Genomic DNA, 25205 nt, shown 5'->3' with positions numbered 1-25205 from the left:
TGGTCATGTGCAATAGCCTGGGTGCCATCTGATCACTATTGTATAAAAAAATTCAGTATTCTACTTAACCCCCAAGAACAATCTAAAAGCTGTAAGAAATCTCAGCCAATCGATGAGTAGAAAGCACCTGACAATCTTACAAAAGTAAGGTTTCAAGAATAATTTCAGGGATAAGAAAAACTTGTCTTGTTATGTGTTTTTTGGTATCAATAAATGGCCTTCTTGGTGTTTTAATCACCCCACATTTACGACAAAAACATTCACGCTGAAGACAAGTCAGGGTTCGAAATACTGGGTGCATGTGCACCCAGGTGCACCCAAAATTCAAGATGTGTACCCAATTCTTTTCTGTGGCTGCACAGGGTGCACCCAAATATTTTCTTAGGTTTACGTATGTAAAATATCAAAGTATATACATGTATATATGTATACTTAGACTAGTATACATCATATTCTTGACATCTAAGTGTTAGAAAGATAATAAAAGTGTCTGTCATGGTACTTTTTTAAGAACTTAATAGCTTGCAATTAAGTTTTGTTATTAGTTTTTTTCTGGCATTCTATTTTATTATATATGGTGCACCCAAAAAAAATTTGGTGCACCCAATTTTTTAAGCTAGGTGCACCAGTGCACCTAATCCCAAAAATGAATTTCGAGCCATGCAAGTGCAGGGTTCTCACCAACGCAGTTGAACATAGTGAGCCCGTAGTGATTTTGTATCCAGGTATGCTTTAATTTGGGCCCTTTGCACTGTGTTTCAACCAGCATACGGAGATTTTCTGCTTATTTGTAACAAAGGTAAAAGAATGCTGGCTTCTTTTCATTAAATTTGGCCCTGAAAATGTAAGAATGTGTTTCTGATGGTTATAGATATACAAATTCTACAGGGGAGGATGTCCTCCAACCCCTTATGATGCTCACATCTTACATACAGGACCTACCGTTCCCAGGGGTCCTGTGAGGGTCCCTGTCCAGTTGAACAGACTGTCTCCACTGGGGAATGCTGAGATACCTTTGTCATCAGACATCTTGGCAGAAGGAAACACACGTCAAAGGGATTACGGTAAATTCTTATAACACTATTCACTTGTCAGCAGATCTTACTCCAAAAGAATGCTGCAGCACAAAACCACACTCTGTTGCCACTCATGTTTTTGCAGCAAAGGAAAGTATGCAAGGAAAGGAATTTAATATACACATGGACAGTTCCTGCCAATCATGACATTTTGGCCTCAGATCGAGGACAGTTCGGCCTCAGGTTCAGGACATTTGGGTCCCAGGTCCAGGCTCTAACACCATATATTTCATAAGTCTTTCTCAAAACTCAACATGCAGGAAATATGAAAAAAATTCCCCATCAACCTAGCCTGGAATCCAGCCGTGTTGTGCTTTGGTCGCTCCCATAAGGCGCTTCCTGCAAACACGTCTGGTGTTTGTTAGCATTTGAATAATTGGCATTTGCATATTCCCAGAAATTTTATGCAAGATTTCTGATTGGCTGAATTATGGATGGTTCAAGCGCTCGTTCGAACAGCCGTTCCATTATCATCAACATGGCCGCCGCGTCAGACGTTCATTAATGCCTGAACTATACCCAGCAAATTACACGGAATTTCTTCACTAAAACGAGCATTTGCAAAGACCTTACAGGCTTTTCTCAACAGAAAGGATGTTTGAATAGCGCTCTTGCCAACCGTGTATGGCAAGAGTTTGATTTATCAGATCGTTCCAATAGTCTAGAAGAAGATGGGTCGTTGATGATAATAAAACGCCTCTTTGAACGAGCGCTGGAACCAGCCAAACAGAAATCTCGCATAAAATCTCTGCAAATATGCAAATACCGATCTTTCAATTGGTAACGAACACCAGACGTGTTGGCAGGAAGTGTACCTTAGGGGAGCGACCAAAGCACAACACGGCTGGATTCCAGGCTACCATCAACCATCCTTCAGGCAACGTTTAGCAGTGCGCAGTCTGACCAGGAATGAGCAGACAGCATGCATACTTGCTCGCTGTCACGATTCTTTCAACATTTCCTGACAGGATGCGACACACAACATACTGAGGACGATGGCAAGTCTGTCTCCATAGCCGTCGCTTTCAAATGCAAACTGGTAGAAAAGGAAACCAGCCTCTACTAGAGTAGAGTATTGGGAATCATCTTAATTTTACGGGCTTGTTTGCTGGGCAGTGTGTTTGCTGTTATTCAAGGCTTTATATTTCATCACATAGCTTTTCAATTAATTTGTACATTGCATAACGTGCACATACTCATAAGAACTAATGGGGCCAAACTGTCCTTGGCATGGGGTAGAAATGTCCAGGACTTGGGGCCAAAATGTCCTGGACTTGGGGCCAAAATGTCCTGGACTTGGGGCCAAAATATCCTGGACTTGGGGCCGAAATGTCCTGGACTTTACGCTGAAATGTCCTGGACTTGGGGCCAAAATGTCCTGGACTTGGGGCCAAAATGTCCTGGACTTGGGGCCAAAATATCCTGGACTTGGGGCCAAAATATCCTGGACTTGGGGCCGAAATGTCCTGGACTTTACGCCGAAATGTCCTGGACTTGGGGCAAAAATATCCTGGACTTGGGGCCAAAATATCCTGGACTTGGGGCCAAAATGTCCTGGACTTTGCGCCGAAATGTCCTGGGCCGAAACATCCAGGCTGAACTGTCTTGATACCGATCGACACGGCGTTCTACAGGAACGATCCATATGTTTTCAAAGAAGAAGAATAAAATAAATACAAATGTATATATATATGTACAGAACATCTTGGAGGGACATGTCTACAGCCGCTATGCATCTCCCCTGATGCCCGCGGCTGATTGATTGATTGATATATATTCTGATGAAAGTTCCTTGGTCTAGCTACTCCAAGGGATGGATGGCACGATAAGGAATAAATTCAATTAAAAATGCCCTTACCATAAGACCCATTAGTTCTTGTTGCAACCTGAAAAATAAGAAGAAATAAACTTAAGGTACAAACTTCAAAAGCGAGCCACCTCAACCAAAAAAGGTTTGATACCGATGCATGCAATATTTAGTATAGTGTTGATACTGATGGTTTTCGTGTCGTCACCTTCTTGAAACCGTGTGTTTTTCTCCACGTCTCGTGTCTTTGGTGTCCTTCTCCCTTTGCTGTGGCGCTACTGAAGCTGGGTCTACATTCTGTGAGGAAGACATTATGAGGTAAAGTTGACTTTCCGAAGTGAGGTGGCTTCTTGAACCAGCTGCGTTTGGCAGAACCAAATGTTTCCAACAAGAGCTGAAGTTAAAATGGCCTCTTTCAAATGTTCCTCACTGCGCATGTAACCAATCAGACTGCAGCTTACAATGCCCCCGTCCAATCAAATTACGTGTGAGGGAAGCCGATGACTAAGCATAGCAGAGTATTTATAAACTACCATACGTAGAAAAAACGAGGACACTCTTGGCTCATATACTTAAATTCAGCCATTTTTATTGGTCAAATAAATATTAGTTTAGCTTTACGATAGTTTTAGTACCATAATAACTTACTATGGTCATAAATCTATCTTCGTGCACAGTGCGTTCTGCGTGAAGGATAAATTGGTCTCACACCAAGGTTTGTAAACCCGGAAGTGCTGACACCCGTTGTTACCCGCCTTTCCGCCGAAAGTGTGGCGAATAAAGTAGTGACAGACGTTAGACAAGAACAACAACACCGCCAACAACAACAAGACTGCGGTGGGTGACATCTAAGCAGCTTAGTACACAGCCATTCTTTCTGGCGACTGAAGAAGAAGAAAGCTGTGAGACAGGCAACTCTCTGAATCCAACACGTTGAGCAGAAACCTCCTTGGCAGTCTTTACAAAAACACTGAAGGTAAACTTTATATTATTTTTATTGTTGTATAATTTTATTACAGCTGTAACAGTGGTGTTCAAGTACTGCCTATCGTCCTTGCCCAACGGCACTAGTGCTTTTGTGGCGACGGTGATAGCGTTCGTGATTTGTGATCTGCCGACCCCGGTTCGATTCCGGGTAGGGGGCATGTTGTTTCTTTCTGTTCTTGCTCGCCCCTCTGGTTGTTTCACTGGTTCCCATGCCGACCCTGTGAGTAACAGGCTAGCGGATGTGCCACACAGGGATGTCGAACTCGGAGATTCGAGGACGAATCTTGAAGAAAAGGGGGAGTAGTGTAACAGTGGTGTTCAAGTACTGCCTATCGTCCTTGCCCAACGGCACTAGTGCTTTTGTGGCGACGGTGATAGCGTTCGTGATTTGTGATCTGCCGACCCCGGTTCGATTCCGGGTAGGGGGCATGTTGTTTCTTTCTGTTCTTGCTCGCCCCTCTGGTTGTTTCACAGCCAGTAGGTACCCATTAGCTATCTTTACTCTTTATTTCAGGTACACGAAAGATCACACATACATACAAACACACAAAACATCTAATCTGTACAATAGGCCATAGCAGTTGCAGAAAAATGTGTTTCTCTAGTACATGTCTGAAGTCAACAAGTGCTTGCCAATTGAATTATGGGAGGACATTAATCTTTGTAAGAAAGAATAACATAAGTTATAAGACTTTTGAAGACAAGCGACTCACTACTTAATACATGGACAAATTACCAGTCAATAAACTCAACTCAACCCACATTAATAATAAAAGTTTATTTGCAAAATCATGCCTGAAGGCTAATTGCAGGAACATTCTCGAGGGAAAAAAAATACAATGTAGTACATAGCACTAATGTCTATTCATCTGAAGTTGCATCTTATTATTGGATTTGACTTCTTCTTAGAAGGCAGTGGTTAATGAACTGTCCCACACCCTGCAGAATAAGTGGGTTTTGTGTCTTCAGTAAAAATGTGGTCTTTTGGTGAGGTCCTAGGGTGAAATTGTAGCGTTTGTTTGGAATAATCGGTTTCTTTCAACCTCATAGTGAGGACACTGACTAATAAAGTGTATGTCATTTTCCACCGCATTCATTGAGCAATATTTACAAAATCTCTCGTGGACAGGTAGCTTTTTATAGCGGCCTCTTTCAATCTCTAATGGGTGTGCACTAATTCTTAATTTCTTAATTAATAATGATTGAAACGTGTTGGCTGGCAGTTGTGTTGATGTTTTTGTACTATGCACACATTTTGTCTACTCAAGAAGTAATTATAAGACATCAAAGTATTATTATTAATACCAGCATCAACCGATACCGTTTCCTCTTGTCAGAGTCACGGCCTCCCCCACCAGTGCACAGTCGGAAGGGTCCTTGGGGAAATTCAAGAGCTCGATCGCTACAATGTTCGCCCTGCGTTTAGGTTTAAACTTATGGTAAATTTGACAAAACAAACTTAATTCAACTTTTCAAGCATAACTATTTATTCTCTGAGGAATTATAGTACCTGCTTCTGGAGTGGAATTAAGCACAGGTGAATCTTGAGAAGTTTCTAGATGATTCTTATTCAGCTCTATATAGCACAGAGTACTTTTTGATGGCACCAAATATTGGGTACTTGATGGATGACCTAAGTGTCACATTGTCCAGTATCTGTTATCTTGACATTCTGATGTTTTTGTGTTGATCGCAGCGAATCTTGCAATGAAAGAAGCAACACCCAAGGAGGTCCCTGTTCGGATGCCTCCCATTCCCCGCTTCCACGTCCGGCACGGAACAAACATCCAGCTGGATAAAGACAAGATGGTGGCCAGGAGGGCGGGAGGCTTTGGTGATGCCGTGACCTTCAGCGACCGACCTCTTGCACCGGGAGAAATATTTCTTCTTGAGATTGAGGACGACGAACGAGGCTGGAGCGGTCATCTACGTATCGGTTTGACCATGTTAAACGTGCAGAACATCGACATCCCTCCACACTCCCTCCCCGATCTAGTCTATATGGGGAAAAGCTGGGTGGTGGCGATAACCAAGACACCGCTGAGTCTGCCTGAGGATGACGACACAGACCAGGAGCCTCCTCCTGACAGGACGGTGAAACGTGTCATACATCTGGATCAGGGTCTGATTCGGACCGGCTTCCAGGTGGTGGACAGGGAACAGCTGGTGGGGACGCCACGCCCGCCCTTGCTGAGGCTGCTCAGGCCGCCGCCCGCCGCGGAGGGAATGGTGCGGAATCAGAACACGGAATCCACGGCGGTGGGCAGCAGGATCGGTGTGCTGTACAGCCTGGAGAGAGGCGTGGGTGAGATGCATGTCCTGATCAACGGTGAGGACCAGGGACCCGTGGCAACTGACATCCCAGTAGGCACTGAACCTATTTTTGCTGTGGTGGATGTTTATGGGACAACCAAGAGAGTACGACTCGTTCAACTGTATGGAGGTACATACAGTTAGGAACTACTATATAAAAATATATATTATTATATTGAAATACATGGAAAAGTGTTTTTTCTCTGTTGGGTGTATTTTGTATGACCCGAGGCACAGCGTGACCATGGGAAGGGCAGAAGGACTGAGGTTGATGTAGAATACATATTATTTTATTCTATTTATGATAAATTATGTTAATATGATATGTCAAAGTTATCACACTGGCTCCAGGAACACCAGTATGGAATGTTATTTCGGCCCAGGAATGGCATAAAACACTGTGTTCCTTGTCTGACTGGCACCCTCGGATGATACAGAATACACCGTGATGTATTTGATATAGAGGTATCCAAAATGACCAACTTAAGCTGATCTTTGGTTAGGGAACTATTATTGTTACTGTTGCTGACTTAGGCTTAGGTCACATTTCAAAACCGGGGCCCGGCAGGGATATTTTAAGAAACGAAAAATTACAATGTATACCTAGAAATATACTCATGTCAAGCTCATGAAACATATTTTGACATTTTTTGTATTTTGATATTCTTCATATCATTCTTTTCGCTCCCGAAAGCTACCCGGCCGGACCCCTGGTTGGGAATTGTGACCTAGGCCTTAACTGAGCTCTGACCTGTCAGTGTAAGTCCTGAGACAAGCCTGGCCCCAAAGAACTGCTAGGAGATTATGAAAGCACATTGTGTTTCAATAATTCCACTTTCTTCTTTTTGCACAGTGCCAAACCTGCAGGACTACTGTCGAGAGCTGATTCGGACCCAGTGCAGGTGCTCCCGTTTTGCCATTGGACAGCTTCCCCTACCAGCAAGACTGAAACAGTACCTGAAATATGAGGCTTGTTGAAACTGGCACAGTTTTATCTGACAGACAGTGTTAACTGACTGACTTCTGTTTCAGAAATTCACTTCATGCTGAAATTCCCTTCATTGCAAAGTTATTCCAGTACCTTTGTACCTTATACAATGTACAAGTTTAGTAACTGTATCTAAGTACTTTGTAGAATGTAGATTAGAGCTCATGATTTATATGTTAACATCATTTTCCTGTCATTAGCTTTTGATGTTATGAAGTACTGTGTTCAGATTGAAAAAAACAACAACTTAAATTGCAAAATGAAACAATAAGATGTGAAAGAACATTCCCATTCATTTACTGCAAAGGATTGTAAGAAAAGCTTAAATGGTGTAACCTAATGATAACATGATAACTTGTGTTTCTGACACCAAATTAATACATCAAAATGTAACATTTGTCTGATTACAATGATAGATGTACTCACAGATCCATGCATAACTGTCAAAAATATCATGATTGATTGGCAATATTGATTTGGGGTCCATATGGGGGTTTTAGGGATACTATAAAGGCAATTATGCTGATTGTACACATTCTTAGATTTGCTTTCTAACGTTATTAGACCCGTGGTACCAGTTCCTAAGTCACTTCGTACGTACCAACTATGTTGTGCATAATGAGAAGGCTCTACATGGGGGTTACCAGGACTCCACAAATGTGATACCATTTAATAGGAAGGGCACATGGATGCAGATCTACTTTATACATATTGAAAATCGTAGAACAAGACCACAACAAAGGTCAAGAGTAACGCTATAGAGATCAGTTAAGGTAACAAAGTTTAAGTGCTGTACACCAATGGGGTGTTAGTATGCCTGACTATTCATTCATCACCATCCGACCCCCATCTTCCGACCTCTGCCTAATTCTCTCGTGCAATGACTATTAAAACCAAGATTCTTATTGATTTTATTTCTACTTACCTAACAAACCTGTTGATATAGATCACCTCTTCCTTGATTGCAATGCTGTACATTCCCTTGCACTCGTCTTACAAAGGAGGTTTTGTCTCTTCGCTGTGGTGGTGACCTTTGGAAGCGGCTGGCCACGAGGACAAGATCAGAGATAAAAGTAAAAAGTAAAACACCTAAAAGTAAAACACTAACGGAAGGCATCAAACTTGTTCAAGTTTTTCAATCGTTATCTGTGGGGCTTACTAACTTTGACACATACCCCGACTTTGTAGTTATTCACAACAAGGTTTAGTCTATAGCTTAAATAATGTCCTTCTTATGTGCAGGCATCTATGCATTTCTCCGCAACAATGATTTTTAAAACCGGACGACATTTGAACCCCTGTTGAAAAATGGAACCCTCCCGCTACACAATCACTGAGCCGTGATATGTACAGAACTGTGCTTGGGAGACAGTACTGTGCATCTAGCGGTCAGGCTGTTTTGGCTATAAAGGGCCATAACTGGATCATCATTTGGGGCAATATCTTAAAGGTTAATACCAAAGGTATGGGGTCATAGAACTTGTTCGTTAGTGCACACTACACACCCCTTACCCCAGCATTATGATGAGCCTTCCATCTACTGTAGCTCATCATCACAGCTGTTATTGATAATGACCCAGTTTGTCTTCAAGGAAATTGAATTACAAATGTAAGTTACGTGCCAAACCCCATGTATAGCCTTGGAGCCCAGTAGGGTAGCCTGCTGAGGCATGAGCCAACCCCACTAGCTAGCCTTGCCCATCTTTTCTGGAAACCCCGAATTCAATCAAAATCCCATTGTGTGGATTTGGGAGACAATCTCGTGGACTGAAATATATATAACGCAGTTAAAATAGGAGCCAAAGCACCTCCAGAAAAATCGTTTATTGGGTATGGTTTCATAAATGTTGCGTTTTATAGATCACAGTGCTCATGTATATGGCATCATTGTCTTGAACTGCTATGTGATACCTTAAATAGTTTTGGGCAAAATGGCGGAAAGTGAGCAGGATTCAACTGTGAATCAGGAACAAAGCGCCAAACAAGTCGAGCCGGACAACATTCAGGTTTGTTTGCTTGCCGAGGCTATTGTAGCCTTAGTTGCCGTCACTGTAGAATAATTGTACACCGCTCTGTGTGCAAATAAAAAAGCCTGGACCGGTTTGGAACCATCAGGTCAAGGCATGATGCCTCTTTAGCAGGGTATTCAAGCTCTTCATGATCATCAAGCTCTTCATGAACCGATTGCTTGGAGCCAGGAGCTCAACTACTAGTAACGTTAACGTTACTGCCCACATAATACTTTACCAGGTCGTGTGTGGGAATGCGTCGTTATATATGCGTCTTATACTTAGTAGTACTACCACCAGTTGAGCTACAAAGACATCCCTGGTCCCTATTGTAATGCATTGCAAACTCTTGGTACGTGGGGTCTAAGTATATTCTATACTCAAGGTGAATACTTAGTACCTTTTGTATCTATCAAGAATGCCACACTTCAACATAACATAGGCTTAGCAGCCACAATGGATACATTTCTAGATTGATTCTTAGTTAGTGGCACAAAATAGCCTGCGATCAGAACACTGGTGACTGATGACATTAGACTTAAGTTAAGGCCACACCAATTCAATTTGTTGCTTCTCAGATTTTTCAGAAAAAAACATTGACAGGCAGGTCGAAAAGAAATAAGAATAAATTTATTTTGCACAACATCTGAGGCCTAGCATTCTAGGTTTGATAGCCCTAGATATGATAATTATTACTTAGTTTATTAGTTTTTAATCTTATCGTAAACAACATTGCGATAATTTATCACTTTTAAACTTTGTATACTGTGTTATAGTGTGCGTGATAATTGTAAATACTCACTGCAATTCAGTCACTAAATAGCCTGGTTACCAAACCCCAGCCCGATCTCAAGTATCTATCGTGCCTAAGTATCTATCGTATCTATCAAGTATCTAAGTCCCTCTGATCAAGGGCCTTCGAGAACATTTCTACAGCCATCCTGCCAGACCCCAACGCAAAAGATATTTTTGAGGTTGGGGTATGGTATCTAGGCTAGTCACTACAATGACAGCAAGTGTGATGTTTTGTTTGTAATCTCTATGTCAAATAAACCATTCACATAGATTAAGGACGCTATATTACATTAGTGTCCTATGAAGGTAGGAAGTTCAAGAATCTGGCCCGGTCGGCAAGAATAAAGGCCCAGCAAACAAAAGTTGGATCTGCTCTATGTGTAGCCCTAGGACGCTATTCACCTCTTTCAGTCTTTATGAAAGAGTTAACACAATTTAAAACCAAAGTTGAAATATGCTATGGAAAAATATGGTCTTCATGTATCCCATTTTATTCACGTACGTTTGCAAATTTTCAGAAGAGGTAAAGTAGGTTGTGCAAGTATTTTTCTTTTGGTGCAAGTTACTTTTGGTTCAACTAGCACCATTTGAGCCGTCTTCAACCTTGCTGTTGATGTAATACTACAAAACTCCACAAACACGGCTAGAAATTGAAACACATTCAGATCAGTGACATGTTGACAGGCCTAAATCATGTATGGTGAGGTGAAGTGTAGAGGATGCTGTGATGATGGTGTGTGCCTGTCTGCAGGCTGATGATGAGAAAAGACCAGAGAAAGACATGACTGATGTGATGCGGGGCAGCAGCTCTCTCCTGGCACCGGAGGGTGTCCAGTCTCCCCCGCAGCCACAGCCCAGACCACGCCCAAAGAAAGGTACTTTTCATAGTGATTGTTTCTACTTTGCACTTCAGCCAGGTGTCACTGCTATATTGTGCAGAATGCGATCCCAAATATGACTTTTTATCCCCCCTCATCACGATTCATGACTGGAGTATATAGTACGTAGATTTCCTGATCCATAAGGCCTCCTTAATCTGATGGGTGCATCTGATGATAATGTCCTCTCCCTCTATCACCTCTGCCCCATCACAGTCTATAAACTGTAACATGCCCCATCACAGTCTATAAACTGTAACATGCCCCATCACAGTCTATAAACTGTAACATGCCCCATCACAGTCTATAAACTGTAACATGCCCCATCACAGTCTATAAACTGTAACATGCCCCATCACAGTCTATAAACTGTAACATGCCCCATCACAGTCTATAAACTGTAACATGCCCCATCACAGTCTATAAACTGTAACATGCCCCATCACAGTCTATAAACTGTAACATGCCCCATCACAGTCTATAAACTGTAACATGCCCCATCACAGTCTATAAACTGTAACATGCCCCATCACAGTCTATAAACTGTAACATGCAGAAATGTTTGTGGTGGTTTTATGTCTGTCTTCGTGATGACCTCTTCACTGGGACCTCCAAACCACCATGAAAATGTTACCTTGTTCTGTGTTTTCCTTCCACCCCCACCCCCCACTAGCCTGGGTACCATCCACATTCTACCGGGGCTCCTTACACTTGCTACCCCTCTGGCCCGGCCAGATCCCGGACGAATATTCAAATGCCAAACCGTTGCGGCCTGATCAGTGCCAGACGTATTTTTTAGGGGTAGCGAGTGTAAGGTAGAATACGGATGGTGTCCAGGCTTACCCCCCACTTGGTGAATCCCCGCAAACATACTAGTAAATGCATTTACAGTACTTCTATGTATATATAAATGTTCTTTTTATGTGTTGTCTATGTGTTTGTCAGCAGGGCTAGCCCTTTGTAATAGCCGTAGGCTAGTTGGGCAGCCCTGGCTGTGTGTTCTGAACAGCCAAACCAATAAATAAATACAGTACTTCTGATGGGATCCTAATGATCTTTGCAAAGAGGAGAGAAGAGACTCGGGAGCTGTATTACGGCTGGATACCAGGCTAACATGACTGAGTTGTTGTGAATTTTCTGTCTCTCCAGCCCCAGAGTTGCCCATATTTGAATGTAAGAACTGGCTGATCCACCAGCACTACATCAGGAAGGAGTACGGGCTGTGTAAGGTACGTCTGCAGCAAACCACAAGAAGGCGACACATCTGTCAGGGGGAGAGTTTTTTCTCAATGCTCTAGGATTTACATTTATCTGCCAAATTCAGGAAATTGACATTGATGAAATTGATGTAGGAAAAATATGCTATAGTAGTACATGCAGTGTCCAGCTACAGGACTCGAAATATCACCTGCATATGCAGGTTAGTGCAGTTAAACTTGGAGCTGTGCAGGTATTTCTGGTGTCTACCTGCACTGGTCCATGTACTGGGTATATGCAGGTTAGTGCAGGTAAACTTGGAGCTGTGCAGGTATTTCTGGTGTCTACCTGCACCTAACCTGCACTGGTCCATGTACTGGGTATATGCAGGTTAGTGCAGGTAAACTTGGAGCTGTGCAGGTATTTCTGGTGTCTACCTGCACCTAACCTGCACTGGTCCATGTACTGGGTATATGCAGGTTAGTGCAGGTAAACTTGGAGCTGTGCAGGTATTTCTGGTGTCTACCTGCACCTAACCTGCACTGGTCCATGTACTGGGTATATGCAGGTTAGTGCAGGTAAACTTGGAGCTGTGCAGGTATTTCTGGTGTCTACCTGCACCTAACCTGCACTGGTCCATGTACTGGGTATATGCAGGTTAGTGCAGGTAAACTTGGAGCTGTGCAGGTATTTCTGGTGTCTACCTGCACCTAACCTGCACTGGTCGGGCATGTTCAGGATTTTCATCATTCCTGAACAGTTCTAGTACTAGTTATGATCCATACATAAATTAGAGTGGTGCAGGTAAAATTCGTCTGGTGCAGGTAATTTGCAATGTAACCTTCACCAGTGCAGGTATGCAGAGAAAAGTATTTCAAGCCCTGAGCTATCAGACTTACACTCACTCACTCACTATCCAGTTTAGCGTCCATTCTTCCCTGTCTTGCAGAGGTTGGACGTGTTACCAACATGTATGAAACATACATATGATATGTACTTGCTAGCACCGTATTCATGATATTCATAAAAGTTACAAATACATCTTGGAAGTACATATTATGAGGTCCCCTATGAGGAACACTCACTGTTTCTAATTTCAGTTGGGTGAGAATCCGATGTGGTTGAACATACTCAGGTAAAGTTAGATCTTCATGTAACAATATTTACTATTGTAGATGGACAGAGGAAATACGATTTTCATCCATCCAAAATACTTATCATTCACAGTCACCATATTTTCCCTATTTCTTTTTCTTTTGCAGTCTTTGATAAAGGAAGAGCTTCAAGAAAGCCAAGGAATGTGTGAATATGCTATTTATGTCCAAGGTGGGAACCTTAGCCGTAGTTCTGTTTTGAATTGGATTTAGATTTGATGCCCTACCACTCTAAAATAGAGTTTTGTCTTCCTCTCTGTATTTCATCAAATTGTGTTCATAGTCCACACTGCTTTTATTTCTTGTTTCTGAGATTTTGTTGTAAAAATATGAACAGATAGGGTGAAAAACATATATATATTGCTATAAATCAAGCATAAGGAGGTTATGAATATGATGCTAGTGTAAAATGAAGACTTCCATGAATATACATTTCTAGGCATTGCAAGATTTAGTCTACTAGTCACATTTTGACTTGATGATTATTTTTAACATTGTTTTGAACAGAATAAAGTCATGCTGTTGTACCTCTAAAATCCCGCCAAAGCTAGCCAGTCCCTATAGCTAGTAGGAGTGGGTACTGGTACATGTACTTACTAGTAATAATAAGGTCTGGTCCTGGACCTGATTGCAAAAACTTGTGAATGGACGATACTAAAAAAAATGGTCCATTTTGCTACAAACGAATCTGTTTTGTGTTATCAGACTCCCACTGGCTTTAAAATCCTATCTTCACATAAACAACGCTATTGCCTCTGAACGTTTGGCTGTAAAAAATTGGGAGAAATGACTATAAATTCTACTCTAATTTATTCATAAGTTTTGGACTCGTAAGGTTCAAAATGCGTGTGTGCCTGTTGATATAATGCATTCATCTTCTAGAATCTGGTCCAAAATCTAGCCCACTGATTTTTTCCAGGTCCATTTTTTAGGACAGGTCCAGGAAGAAAAAATAGGTCTTGCACAGGTACGATGTACCGGACCCCACCCCCAGCCCCTAGTCTCAAGCTGTCAGACCATTACTGGTACAAAAGTGATACCTCAGAGTTTGCTGATGTTGTGTTGACTGTTTCTCAGCACTGATCATGAGACAGGAAGGGAACATCCAGGAGTCCCTGGAGCTGTTCCAAACCTGCTCACTTCTCAACCCACAGAGTGTGGAGAATCTCAAACAAGTGGCACGGTCCTTGTGAGTCTGAGACTTGTTTACATGTACTCTTGAAATAGTTGAACTGTAATTTCCAACACAAAAATTGGACTCACCCAAATTGTCGACTGCACAGCAGCCGCCATCAGTCTTTGTCAAGGAATAAACAATGACTGCTGTCGTGACGTCACGTTATGCAGATAGAACACGTGACTCAGTAAGCAGTGGATTATAGGTTGCAGGAAGTCTATGGCGCCCACCGTCTCTGTTCAGGGATGGTTGTAAAACTCTGATGTAGATCTGATGGCTTCTTTAATCCCTCTAGCAAAAAAGTCTGGTTTTGTGATTGGATTGGATTGTTCATCCCTTGACAAAGACTGATGCTGTGCAGTCAAAAATTTGGGTGAGTCCAATTTTTGTGTTGGAAATTACAGACCAACTATTTCAAGAATGATTTCTACCAACACAACTTTCAAGTTAAGTTGTTAACATGTAGTTTGAGTCATTAACCAACATAAGGTCCTGTAATGTCTGTGTGTTTGTGTAATCATCTATTGTAAGTCTTTAACTGTGAAACAGCATTTTCTTGATGAGGTAAGGCTAACCGTCTCCTTGTGGTGGGATACAAATGTTTTCCAAGATTCATCATCTTAGTCAAAAATTTCTTGCTATACCAAATACCATTGTTGTCAGATTGTTATAAAATGTACAACTTATACGATATTGAATTGAAGGATGGCTACTTGACATACAAATGTACAGTGGTATGTGGTATGGTCCATTATTCAGGCCCAGATGCAAGTAACTAAAGATTACCAAACTTTTGTATTGTACTGACCAAAAACAGTGGATGCTGTTTGAAACATCTAATAAATTATGTATTCATTTCCATTATGTTACAATTTTAAGCCCATATATCCGTACACAAAATAAAGGGCTTACCAACAAGCTTTCGATCAGTCCTCTGATCCTTCTCAAGTTGAAATGCCCCAGAGCCTAAGTCACACATCCTTTAACTTAAGGAATGATTGAGCTACATGTTTGAACTAGTACATCCTGCATGACTATCTGCACAGATTACCAAATGGCACCCTGCAGGTATTGACTGTTAGGCTGTGTATAACGTATTAGAACCTATTTCCCAATGATGTTCTTATTCACCTAGGTTCCTTCTGGGCAAGCACAAATCTGCCATAGATGTTTACAATGAAGCATCCAAAATGAACATGAAAGACTGGGTGAGTTTAGTATTATTCATAATAATATCTTAAGAGTTGTTATTGTTACAATGTGGTTATAATTGCATGGGCAAATTGTGCCTGATAATTACTTCTACCCATGACCTTTGGCTTTGTTTTTAGTGTGTTTGTGTGTGTATAGTGTGTCTATAGTGTGTCTATAGTGTGTCTATAGTAGTGTGTCTATAGTAGTGTGTCTATAGTGTGTCTATAGAGTGTGTATAGTGTGTCTATAGTGTGTCTATAGTGTGTCTATAGTATAGTGTGTCTATAGTATAGTGTGTCTATAGTAGTGTGTCTATAGTAGTGTGTCTATAGTAGTGTGTCTTTAGTGTGTCTATAGTGTGTGTATAGTGTGTCTATATTGTATGTATAGTGTGTCTATAGTGTGTCTATAGTAGTGTGTCTATAGTAGTGTGTCTAGTAGTGTGTCTTTAGTGTGTCTTTAGTGTGTCTATAGTGTGTCTATGGTAGTGTGTCTATAGTAGTGTGTCTATAGTAGTGTGTCTTTAGTGTGTCTATAGTGTGTGTATAGTGTGTCTATAGTGTATGTATAGTGTGTCTATAGTGTGTCTATAGTAGTGTCTATAGTAGTGTGTCTATAGTGTGTCTTTAGTGTGTCTATAGTGTGTCTATAGTGTGTCCATTGTCTGGAGGGACAGGATGGGACTTATGGACACGGTAATTTTAATCCAAAGCTTATTGCATATCTAACGAACTGAAATTAAACAAGACATATGAGAACCTCATAAATATTTCATGAAGGCACGAGATCTCGGAACTCTTGTTTGAAGAGTTACAATTGTTATTGCAGGAAATCTTCCACAACCTCGGTGTGTGCTACTTGTTCCTGAAGGAGTACAGCAAGGCTAAAGAGAACCTGAAGCTGGCCATCCAGTACAGCCGACATGAGGTGTCCTTCCAGATGCTGGCAAGAGTCTACCTACTGGAGCATGATGTGGATATGGCTTTGGACATCTACAAGAGAGCTGTAGAGTCAGTGTTTCTCATTGATTATGCAAATAAGGTCGTCATTTGCATAAAAATTTATCATCTTCTCTACCTAGCCTTGGTACCGTCCGGTACCGTCCGCTTCTGCTACCCATCTGGGGACCTGTACATTCAAATCTTTTGGTAGTGACGCCAGTTAATGAGCAAATTAAGGAATGGGGTTCTATAGAGCACTCGTTATACAAACTATGAATTCCATGTGCATAATGATGAAAGCTACAAACTTACGTTCCCACATCTTGATATGTACTAATATTTTGTAGTTATTAGAAAATAATTGTTTTTTGTCTGATTAAAATCATTTTCTAATAAGTGCAGACAATTAGAACGTGAGTTTGGAGCTTTGATCATTGTGTACATGGAAAGTATAGTTTCATTGCAGTGGTATGTATCAAAGTGCTGTATTTTGTCATAGAAAAAATAATAATATTAGGGTTAATAAAACTTGATGACATCATCCATTTGGTCCGAAAAATCAGATTTAGAATTCTTTCATGCCCAGCTATCAATATTCGTCATAACTCTATTCTTTCTAAATTCATTAATGAGAAAACCATTAAAGGTCAAAATGCCAATTTAGCCAGTGAGGAAACCTTAAGATCAGTGGAAAAGGGGTGAATACTTTATTTGAGTTTTTGCATTTTACATTTCAGCTCAGCAGATTTGTCTTCCCTAAAATGGGGAGCATACTTTAATAAAAGAAATAAGGTACAACAATTGACTTAATATTTACCTGCGCACATTGGAATGCACCAAACATGTTGATAGAATGATGTCTCCCGGTAATACCAACAGTTTCTATAGGCTGCAGAAGCGTGAACTCTTCTGTGAGACAGTGTGAAAATCTGGTACAGTGTACTGACTGCTGTTTCTGTTTTTGATGCAGATTCTCTCCTGAAAACCCAGACCTTCTCACAAGCCTAGGTCTGCTGTATCTCCAAGTAAGCATGTCATTTAACATACAATGTACTTCAGTTTGGGGAAGAAGTTGCTATTGTTTCAGATTTCTTAGCCCTGATGTGGGTACATGTTGCCAGTTACAGTAAAGATTCTTTTTATAATTGATTACACTGATCCTGACACTGATGAACTTCCAAGACTTAGTTACATTCATTATGTGGTGTAAAGAGAGACATTAACAAGTTCTCACCAGCATTTTACAACATAAGGCTAAAGAAAGATTCAGTACAGCTTATTTTTAAGACTCAATCCATCCAGTCACATGCACTGAAACCTGAAAATGTTGATGAACTCATGTGAAGATTTTAAATCTCCTTGTTTTGACATATATTTGTATATGATTTATGTTCAAGATGATGTTGCTAAGTTGAAAGTCTGCTACAATTATTTAGGGTCATATGCTACATTGAGAAAGTGTTAGCATCATGAATAACCTGTGTGTTGATGTTTCTGTGTTCCAGACAGGACAGTTCCAAAGAGCGTTCGAGCACCTTGGAAATGCACTTACTTATGATCCTGTCCATGTAAAGGTACTTTTGCTAAAATTCTTTGTTTTGACATGACTGTGTATTGTGACGTAATACTGAACAGTTTCCAATTGCATATGCTTGCCCAATAACATGGCAGTGCAGTGGTTTTATGTTCGATGTGACTGCCTCACCGTGAACTCAAAACCAGTGCGAACATTTTCTTTATGTCTTCTGTCTGCGCCGCCTATGGCACCTCCTTCTTACTACATGTACGTACTATAGTTGTATATATTGTCACAGCATTATGCCACGTTGATTTGATTATATGGATGACATCCGCGCTCGCACCAATTTTCGGCCGTTTCCAAAAAAAAAAGAAGTTTTCGACCACACAATAAATTGTGCAAAGCAGCTGTAAAATGAGCACAAATATTCCGTAGATTAAAAAAAAGTATCAGAAAACAGATAACTAATGCCATAGAATGCCAAAATAAATCAAAAGTCAAAGAATAAGATGTGAAAGGACACAAAGAAAAAAAAAATCTATTGTTGGTTGGGGGAGGTACCAGTACAGAAAATTCAGGTCCAGAGGATCATTTCCAGGTCCGGACATGTACCTGGACCTGATTGTCTGTGGAAACTTGAGAACTGGCAATACTCAAAACATTGGTAATTGGTCAATTTTGCTACAAAGGAATCTGTTTGGTGGATTATTATTGGACTCCCACTGCATTTTAAAATCCCATCTCCATGTAATAAAGGCTAACTGTCTCTGTACCTTTGACTGTAGAAACTTGGTGTAATTGACTATAAACTTTACTTGACTTTGCTCTTGTTGTCTTCGTGGCCCCCCGGTTATACCCCAAATGGCTGCCGACATACAAAAACATGTAGTGTGTCCATTTTGTAATTGGCGAAACCTGTTCCTCTGGTTTTTTTTTCAGGTCTGTTTTTTTCGGATTGGTCCAAGAAGAAAAAAATGTTTTGCACCCATATGATGTACTGGTCACTACACCTAACTGTTGGTATACCATACTATGTGTGTTTAGTCCTATGTTCAACCTTCCTGGCCACTTTGATTTCATACTGAAGGCAACTTTTTTTTTTGGCCAAACTTTTTTTTTATTCGCTCGCTCGCATCAGTTTTGGAGTTCCCGACATCTTTGTCATGGGGAATCACCTCGTCTCAGTCGTCATGCATTGAAGTTCGAGGGGTGGCGCTACCGCAAACTCAAAACTGCCGCAAACACCCTATTTTTGCGCTACTGCGAAATTAAATCCCCGCAAACTTAATGCATTTACAGTATTGTGAAATATTCGGCCTTCTGAGTAAAATTGGTTGAAAGCACTGACATATGTTAAGTACCAAGGAAATTCCCTGAGGGGTCCAAATGCACACCAGTTACAATGTGCATGGGCAGGGCCCAAAAGCTGCATGTACATGCCACTGCAGAATTGTTACCACAGTATGTTCCAAATTTACATTTATTGTACTGTATTGCACTTTGTATTGCATTGTCCTCAGCAAAAGTGTTTATACCTGTTCTCTCACCCCATGTGGCTGGGGAATATTAAGGAACACATAAACAAGAACCTGATATACAATGTACCTGATCCAGGAGCTCTGCTACAGAAAAGCTGCTAGAATGCCCAGAATCAAACCTACCCTTGTCAACATGTACAATATATGTATCCACATACCACATTTCTTCCTTAAATTTATATGACAGCTTGCTGATTTATGACAAATGCTACCAAAATCAAGGAACGTATTTTGAATACTTGTCCCATATACTGTAAATGCATTTAAGTTTGCGGAGATTTAATTTTGCGATAGTGGGAAAAAGGACTTTTCGCGGTGGTTTTAAGTTCGCGGTAGCACCATGCACTGTAGTCTTTTACTGCCATGGAAGAATGTTTGCGGTGGTTTTAAGTTTGTGGTGAAGCGACAACCGCGAAAACCGCAAACATTAGACCACCGCTAAAGTTTCTGCATTTACAGTATCCTGCTATGTTAAGGTAAGATGTTGAGCTAAAGTTTGTTGTTTTGTAGGCCATCATGGCGGCAGGGTCCATGATGCAGACCCATGGAGACTTCGATGTGGCTCTGACCAAGTACAGGGTGGCTGCTGCCAGCACACCCGAGAGTGCTCCGCTGTGGAACAACATCGCCATGTGCTTCTTTGGAAAGAAGAAATATGTAGCAGTGAGTACAAACATGTAACACAGCAATTCTGATGTCCAAGTCTGGTATTTAAACAGTGCACTTGGCACATAAGAAGTGTGTTTGAATTATTCTATCATACAGTGTGTGATGTCAGTAGAATCTGTGTGATGTAAACCCAAGTTATCACCTAGAACAGCCTAAATAGCTGTTACTGTTTGGAATGTAGCCGCATATAATGTCAACATATTAATGCTAAATATACATGTGGAATTACCTAACAGGCAGGGTTTGAATTTTATCACTTACTTTGGTAATTACAGGGTCTTTTTACCTACACTTTTTTCTTTTTCACCTACACTGAGGGTCTTCTCACCTGGGTCTAATTGTAAACAGTTGTAATGCTGTACGTATAGAGGTCATGTTATATTGAATACGACGGTTTTAGTGCAGTTTTTGGTGTATATTTTTCATAATTGTTTAGTACGTTTTACACCTGCGTGCAGAAGAACGTAGTCTGGACATAGGAGCTCAACCTGCATACACATTGTTTTGTATGTGTGTGTGTGTGTGTGTGTGTGTGTGTGTGTGTGTGTGTGTGTGTGTGTGTGTGTGTGTTTGTGTGTGTGAATCTTCCATGAGTAAAGAGGGACAAAAGTAAGTTTAACAGACAGTTTGCCAGGTGACCAGATGCTACCTTTGTTGTGTGCAGGCCATCAGCTGCCTGAAGCGAGCGGTGTACCTGGCACCGTTCGACTGGAAGGTTCAGTATAACCTGGGCCTGGTGCATCTCACTATGCAGCAGTATGCTTCTGCCTTCCACTACCTCAGTGCTGCTATCAATATCCGCCCCAAGATGGGAGAACTGTACATGCTGCTGGCAGGTTAGAAACACTGTTCTACAGTACCTACATTTCACTACATTTGTATAGTACTGATGGTTAATTTCAAAGCATTGTAAGATGAACTACATTTTATCTGTCAATATTAACATTATTGTTCACCTTCCTCAACAGTGTGTGTTCTCTCCTGTAGTTGGCTGCCTCACCTTCCTCACCAGTGTGTGTTCTCTCCTGTAGTTGGCTGCCTCACCTTCCTCACCAGTGTGTGTTCTCTCCTGTAGTTGCCTGACTCACCTTCCTCACCAGTGTGTGTTCTCTCCTGTAGTTGGCTGCCTCACCTTCCTCATCAGTGTGTGTTCTCTCCTGTAGTTGCCTGACTCACCTTCCTCACCAGTGTGTGTTCTCTCCTGTAGTTGGCTGCCTCACCTTCCTCACCAGTGTGTGTTCTCTCCTGTAGTTGCCTGACTCACCTTCCTCAACAGTGTGTGTTCTCTCCTGTAGTTGCCCTGACTCACCTTCCTCACCAGTGTGTGTTCTCTCCTGTAGTTGCCTGACTCACCTTCCTCACCAGTGTGTGTTCTCTCCTGTAGTTGCCCTGCCTCACCTTCCTCACCAGTGTGTGTTCTCTCCTGTAGTTGCCTGACTCACCTTCCTCACCAGTGTGTGTTCTCTCCTGTAGTTGCCCCGACTCACCTTCCTCACCAGTGTGTGTTCTCTCCTGTAGTTGCCCTGACTCACCTTCCTCACCAGTGTGTGTTCTCTCCTGTAGTTGCCCTGACTCACCTTCCTCACCAGTGTGTGTTCTCTCCTGTAGTTGCCTGACTCACCTTTCTCACCAGTGTGTGTTCTCTCCTGTAGTTGCCCTGACTCACCTGGAAGATGAACAGAATGCCAGGAGAGCCTATGAGCAGGCAGTCCTCTTGGATCAGTAAGCAACTCCTATCAGTTTTTTTTAGCATGTTTGTTTGATCTATGATTGAAAATTGTTTCCTATTGACAACAATATACATGTGTATAACCACCCTGACCAATACAAGCGATCGCTGTTGTTGTTTATATCCGGGGTATTAGACGGTTGTTTCCTACCAGGACGTCAGTAGATTGGATCAAAAATTGATATTCAAATTAGCGGCTCATTAGCGGCTCAAATTACTGGTTAATATGTAAATCAATCTTTTGCCAAACACCTGCTTTTTGCCTACCACTGATCACTGTGACATCACCGCGATCGCTCGTATGGAATGGAGACATTCCTCAGGAATGCGTACAGTCCTCTAGATCTAGAAAAGGGGACAGTCCAAAACTTTCTAGGGGACAGCTTCCATGTATGTGCTGACTGACTGAATGGCAGTAGTACACATAATTATGCTTGCTGACTGACTTTTATTATAGCACTAGTAGTAGTACACATGTACTGACTTGACTGGCAGTAGTTGTAGTAGTGGTACACATGTACTGACTGACTGACTGGCAGTAGTAGTAGCAGTACTCATGTACATGTGTTGTAGTAGACCCACTGTGCTCTTGCATCATTCTGCTAACACAAGACAGCCAGGGAGATTCCCTTATTCTCAGTAGGAAGAACAAATATGAGTGTGACAGCAGCTTAGTTCCACATATTGTACCTTACCCTATTTCCCCTTTCCTCTCTAAGGAAAAATGCGTCCGTGAACCTGAACTATTGCCTGTTCCTGATGAACCATGGTGAGCGGAAGGCGGCTGTGCGTCAGTTCTCTGTTTTTGAGCAGAAGCTACAGGAGGCCAGGAAACACTCCAATAGTGTCGACCAAGAGGTACTCAACTTCAGCTCTACTTCCTCATTTTCATCTGGTTACTTCTGATTAATGGAGGACTGGTGTAGTTGTTACTCTGTATGGATCGTACATGTGTATATGTGTGTGTGCTTGTTCGGCAGGAGGTCATACAAACCTCTGGATAGAATGCAAAGCGTTCTCGTATATACTTTTGGGCCTCTAGGTGATGACCTTGGTGCAGAAGCATAGATTCAATTGTTTTTTACTTTTGTGCTGGATATGCTGATTGATTTTTTGGTGACTCAGGAGGAAGAAGTGATGTAGGTTTGAGACCCCTGGTAACAGCCTGCTCTGGAACTACAGGGGTGTGTTGCTAAAAGCCTTCACTGAGGATAACTGAAGATGGATCATTGTAATATTTTTTCAGCAGTTTGATACCGAAGAGCAAAGTGCCTCTGGATTCCTTACAAATTTTGCCCAATCGTAGTTGATAAACAACAAAATAGTCCATATCTCCAAGACAGAAAAACATCTCCTTAGACCCAACCCTTCCGTTTGTCTGTATCTGTACAGTATTCTTATTGACATGGACAAATTGCTGTACCCAACCTTTATGACAAGATACAAATTATCTTTGTCTACTATTTTCCGCCTGAACTTACAGAAGATGCTTCGACATAATTGCATACTCTACACAAAAGAAAGTACATGTATGGCTACAAATTGAGTCCAACTCCCTACAAAAGTGGTTTACACTGTTCACATAACAAAATTAATTTTTGGCTTGAATGATTTTGTTGTTAACTGTATGTCTTCCTTTGTTATGTAACATCACTATACTTATTGTGGTGTTTTTTGTGTATTGAAAGTCAGATTATACTGTATTTTTTGTTTGCACAGTAATATCCCTAGTGTTTATAGACATACTGACAATAGTAGTAAGACAGAAGCTGGGGATCTCTCCATTCATCATCTGCTCATCTGCTCATCTGTTTCAGCTGTTGGACATGGCAGCACGGTTGGGTCCTTCTCTGCACTTGGGTGAGAACTTGGTGTGGAACAAACAGCAGGGTGCTGATGGAGCCAACTCCCAGCCTCCCAGCAGGGCACCCCTGCCTGCCGCACACACAAACGATGTTCCTCCCGCAGTGGACACAGCTGTACCAACAGCGCCCCCGGCAGAACTGGAGCCAACTGCACCTCCTGAATCTGACCTGGATGCCTTACCCAGCCCCCCCTCCCACCCAGTGGAGGAGGAAACAGACAGCAGGAGAGAAGCTCCACGGAGAGTAGCAATGGAGGCAGACTGAGGGCTTACATGTACATGGGCATTATTAGCACTGCTATAGTTGTGCTTATGTCACCAAAATACAGCATTTCAGCCATAATTGTACTGACCTACATGTAAGATGTTGAATAACATAAGAAGGCTGTATATTTTGTCTATGTTCAGTACAATTCTGGCTGAAATGCACAACTATAGCAGTGCTAGTAAGGCCCAAAGTCATATTCCCATTTCTTGATTCCTGCCATCAGGTAATCAAGATAATTTCTGCCCTTAAGTAAACACTGTCTAGTTGGTTCTAAACTGCCATTCGCAAAAAACATTTTGAAAAGCAGAAACGCAAAGTTACATGAAACTGTGCTTTTGTATGTACTTCACGATGATTACACACTGTGTGCTTATCAAAAGAACAGTTTTCACCTTGTGCTTTTGTGTTCTCATTGTTTGTAATGTTTCTTACATGTGAGGAATCCTGATGGAATAGAAGAAAACTATTGCAGAGCTTTATGTACATGCTATGTGTCCAGGTTTATCATGGAGTATATGATTAATGTTTTCCTTATGGTTTCTGATATGGGATTTAAGCTGTCTATTTCACCAGAAAATGTATATATATTAAGCTATTGTTTCATACTGTGTACCTGCAACCTTCATGTATTTGCTGTTGTATGCAGAGTAGAAACAAATGAGGACTCTAATCTGGCTCCAAGTGTGTGTGTAATCATGTAGGGCTGCTTCAACACATCCTCGTCTCTGTGTAATAGTTGTTTTGTACAAGGAGGTAATTTTGAATGGTGTTGTGTGAATGTTTAATTTCTGTATGATATACTGTAAATGCAATGTAAATGTTTTCAGTGAGTTTATGTTCATGTTTTTTTGCAGTGGCCACATCACAGCAAACTCAAAGTTACCTAACGTTACTAGCACGAACTCAAAACTTGACTTCCTGCAAATTTAAATACATTTCCAGTAGTTGGTACATAATCATTGTTTTCTGAACCTTTTGTTTGAAACAGTTATGTTATCACAGACAGATGGCATGATAACTGTCTTACAGTACAAAATTAAGAAAATACATTGTAGACCACTTTGTTGTTATTTTGTAAAAAGACCTTCTTGCCCCATAGGGT

The 25205-nt window shown here is 41.4% G+C and overlaps 3 protein-coding genes across 3 annotated transcripts in view; 2 read left to right on the top strand and 1 right to left on the bottom strand.

Moving 5' to 3' along the window:
- LOC118417852 (ubiquitin-conjugating enzyme E2 C-like) overlaps positions 1-3364 on the bottom strand; it is a gene marked incomplete in the record, with an annotated part of 6664 nt that extends 3300 nt beyond the window's left edge. The window contains 3 exon segments of the mRNA XM_035823600.1: positions 943-1029; positions 2935-2962; positions 3092-3364. Coding sequence (XP_035679493.1) covers positions 943-1029; positions 2935-2962; positions 3092-3195 — 219 coding nt within the window.
- Positions 3365-3520: 156 nt separating this feature from the next.
- On the top strand, positions 3521-8072 carry LOC118417851 (neuralized-like protein 2). Its single transcript, XM_035823599.1, has 3 exons — positions 3521-3859; positions 5567-6313; positions 7037-8072. Exons 2-3 carry the CDS (start codon positions 5578-5580, stop codon positions 7159-7161), a joined length of 861 nt encoding a protein of 286 aa, XP_035679492.1. The 5' UTR covers positions 3521-3859; positions 5567-5577; the 3' UTR covers positions 7162-8072.
- Positions 8073-9007: 935 nt separating this feature from the next.
- On the top strand, positions 9008-24490 carry LOC118417848 (Bardet-Biedl syndrome 4 protein-like). The gene is made up of 14 exons (XM_035823597.1): positions 9008-9177; positions 10727-10850; positions 12003-12082; positions 13313-13376; positions 14282-14393; positions 15517-15589; positions 16404-16585; positions 17487-17541; positions 18022-18090; positions 20084-20236; positions 20907-21078; positions 21895-21964; positions 22691-22829; positions 23789-24490. Exons 1-14 carry the CDS (start codon positions 9103-9105, stop codon positions 24098-24100), a joined length of 1680 nt encoding a protein of 559 aa, XP_035679490.1. The 5' UTR covers positions 9008-9102; the 3' UTR covers positions 24101-24490.
- The last annotated feature ends 715 nt before the right edge of the window (positions 24491-25205 follow it).

This window comes from Branchiostoma floridae, chromosome 6, assembly GCF_000003815.2.
Source record: "Branchiostoma floridae strain S238N-H82 chromosome 6, Bfl_VNyyK, whole genome shotgun sequence".
Lineage (NCBI taxonomy): Eukaryota > Metazoa > Chordata > Leptocardii > Amphioxiformes > Branchiostomatidae > Branchiostoma > Branchiostoma floridae.
This window is presented reverse-complemented; position numbering and strand designations above follow the sequence as displayed.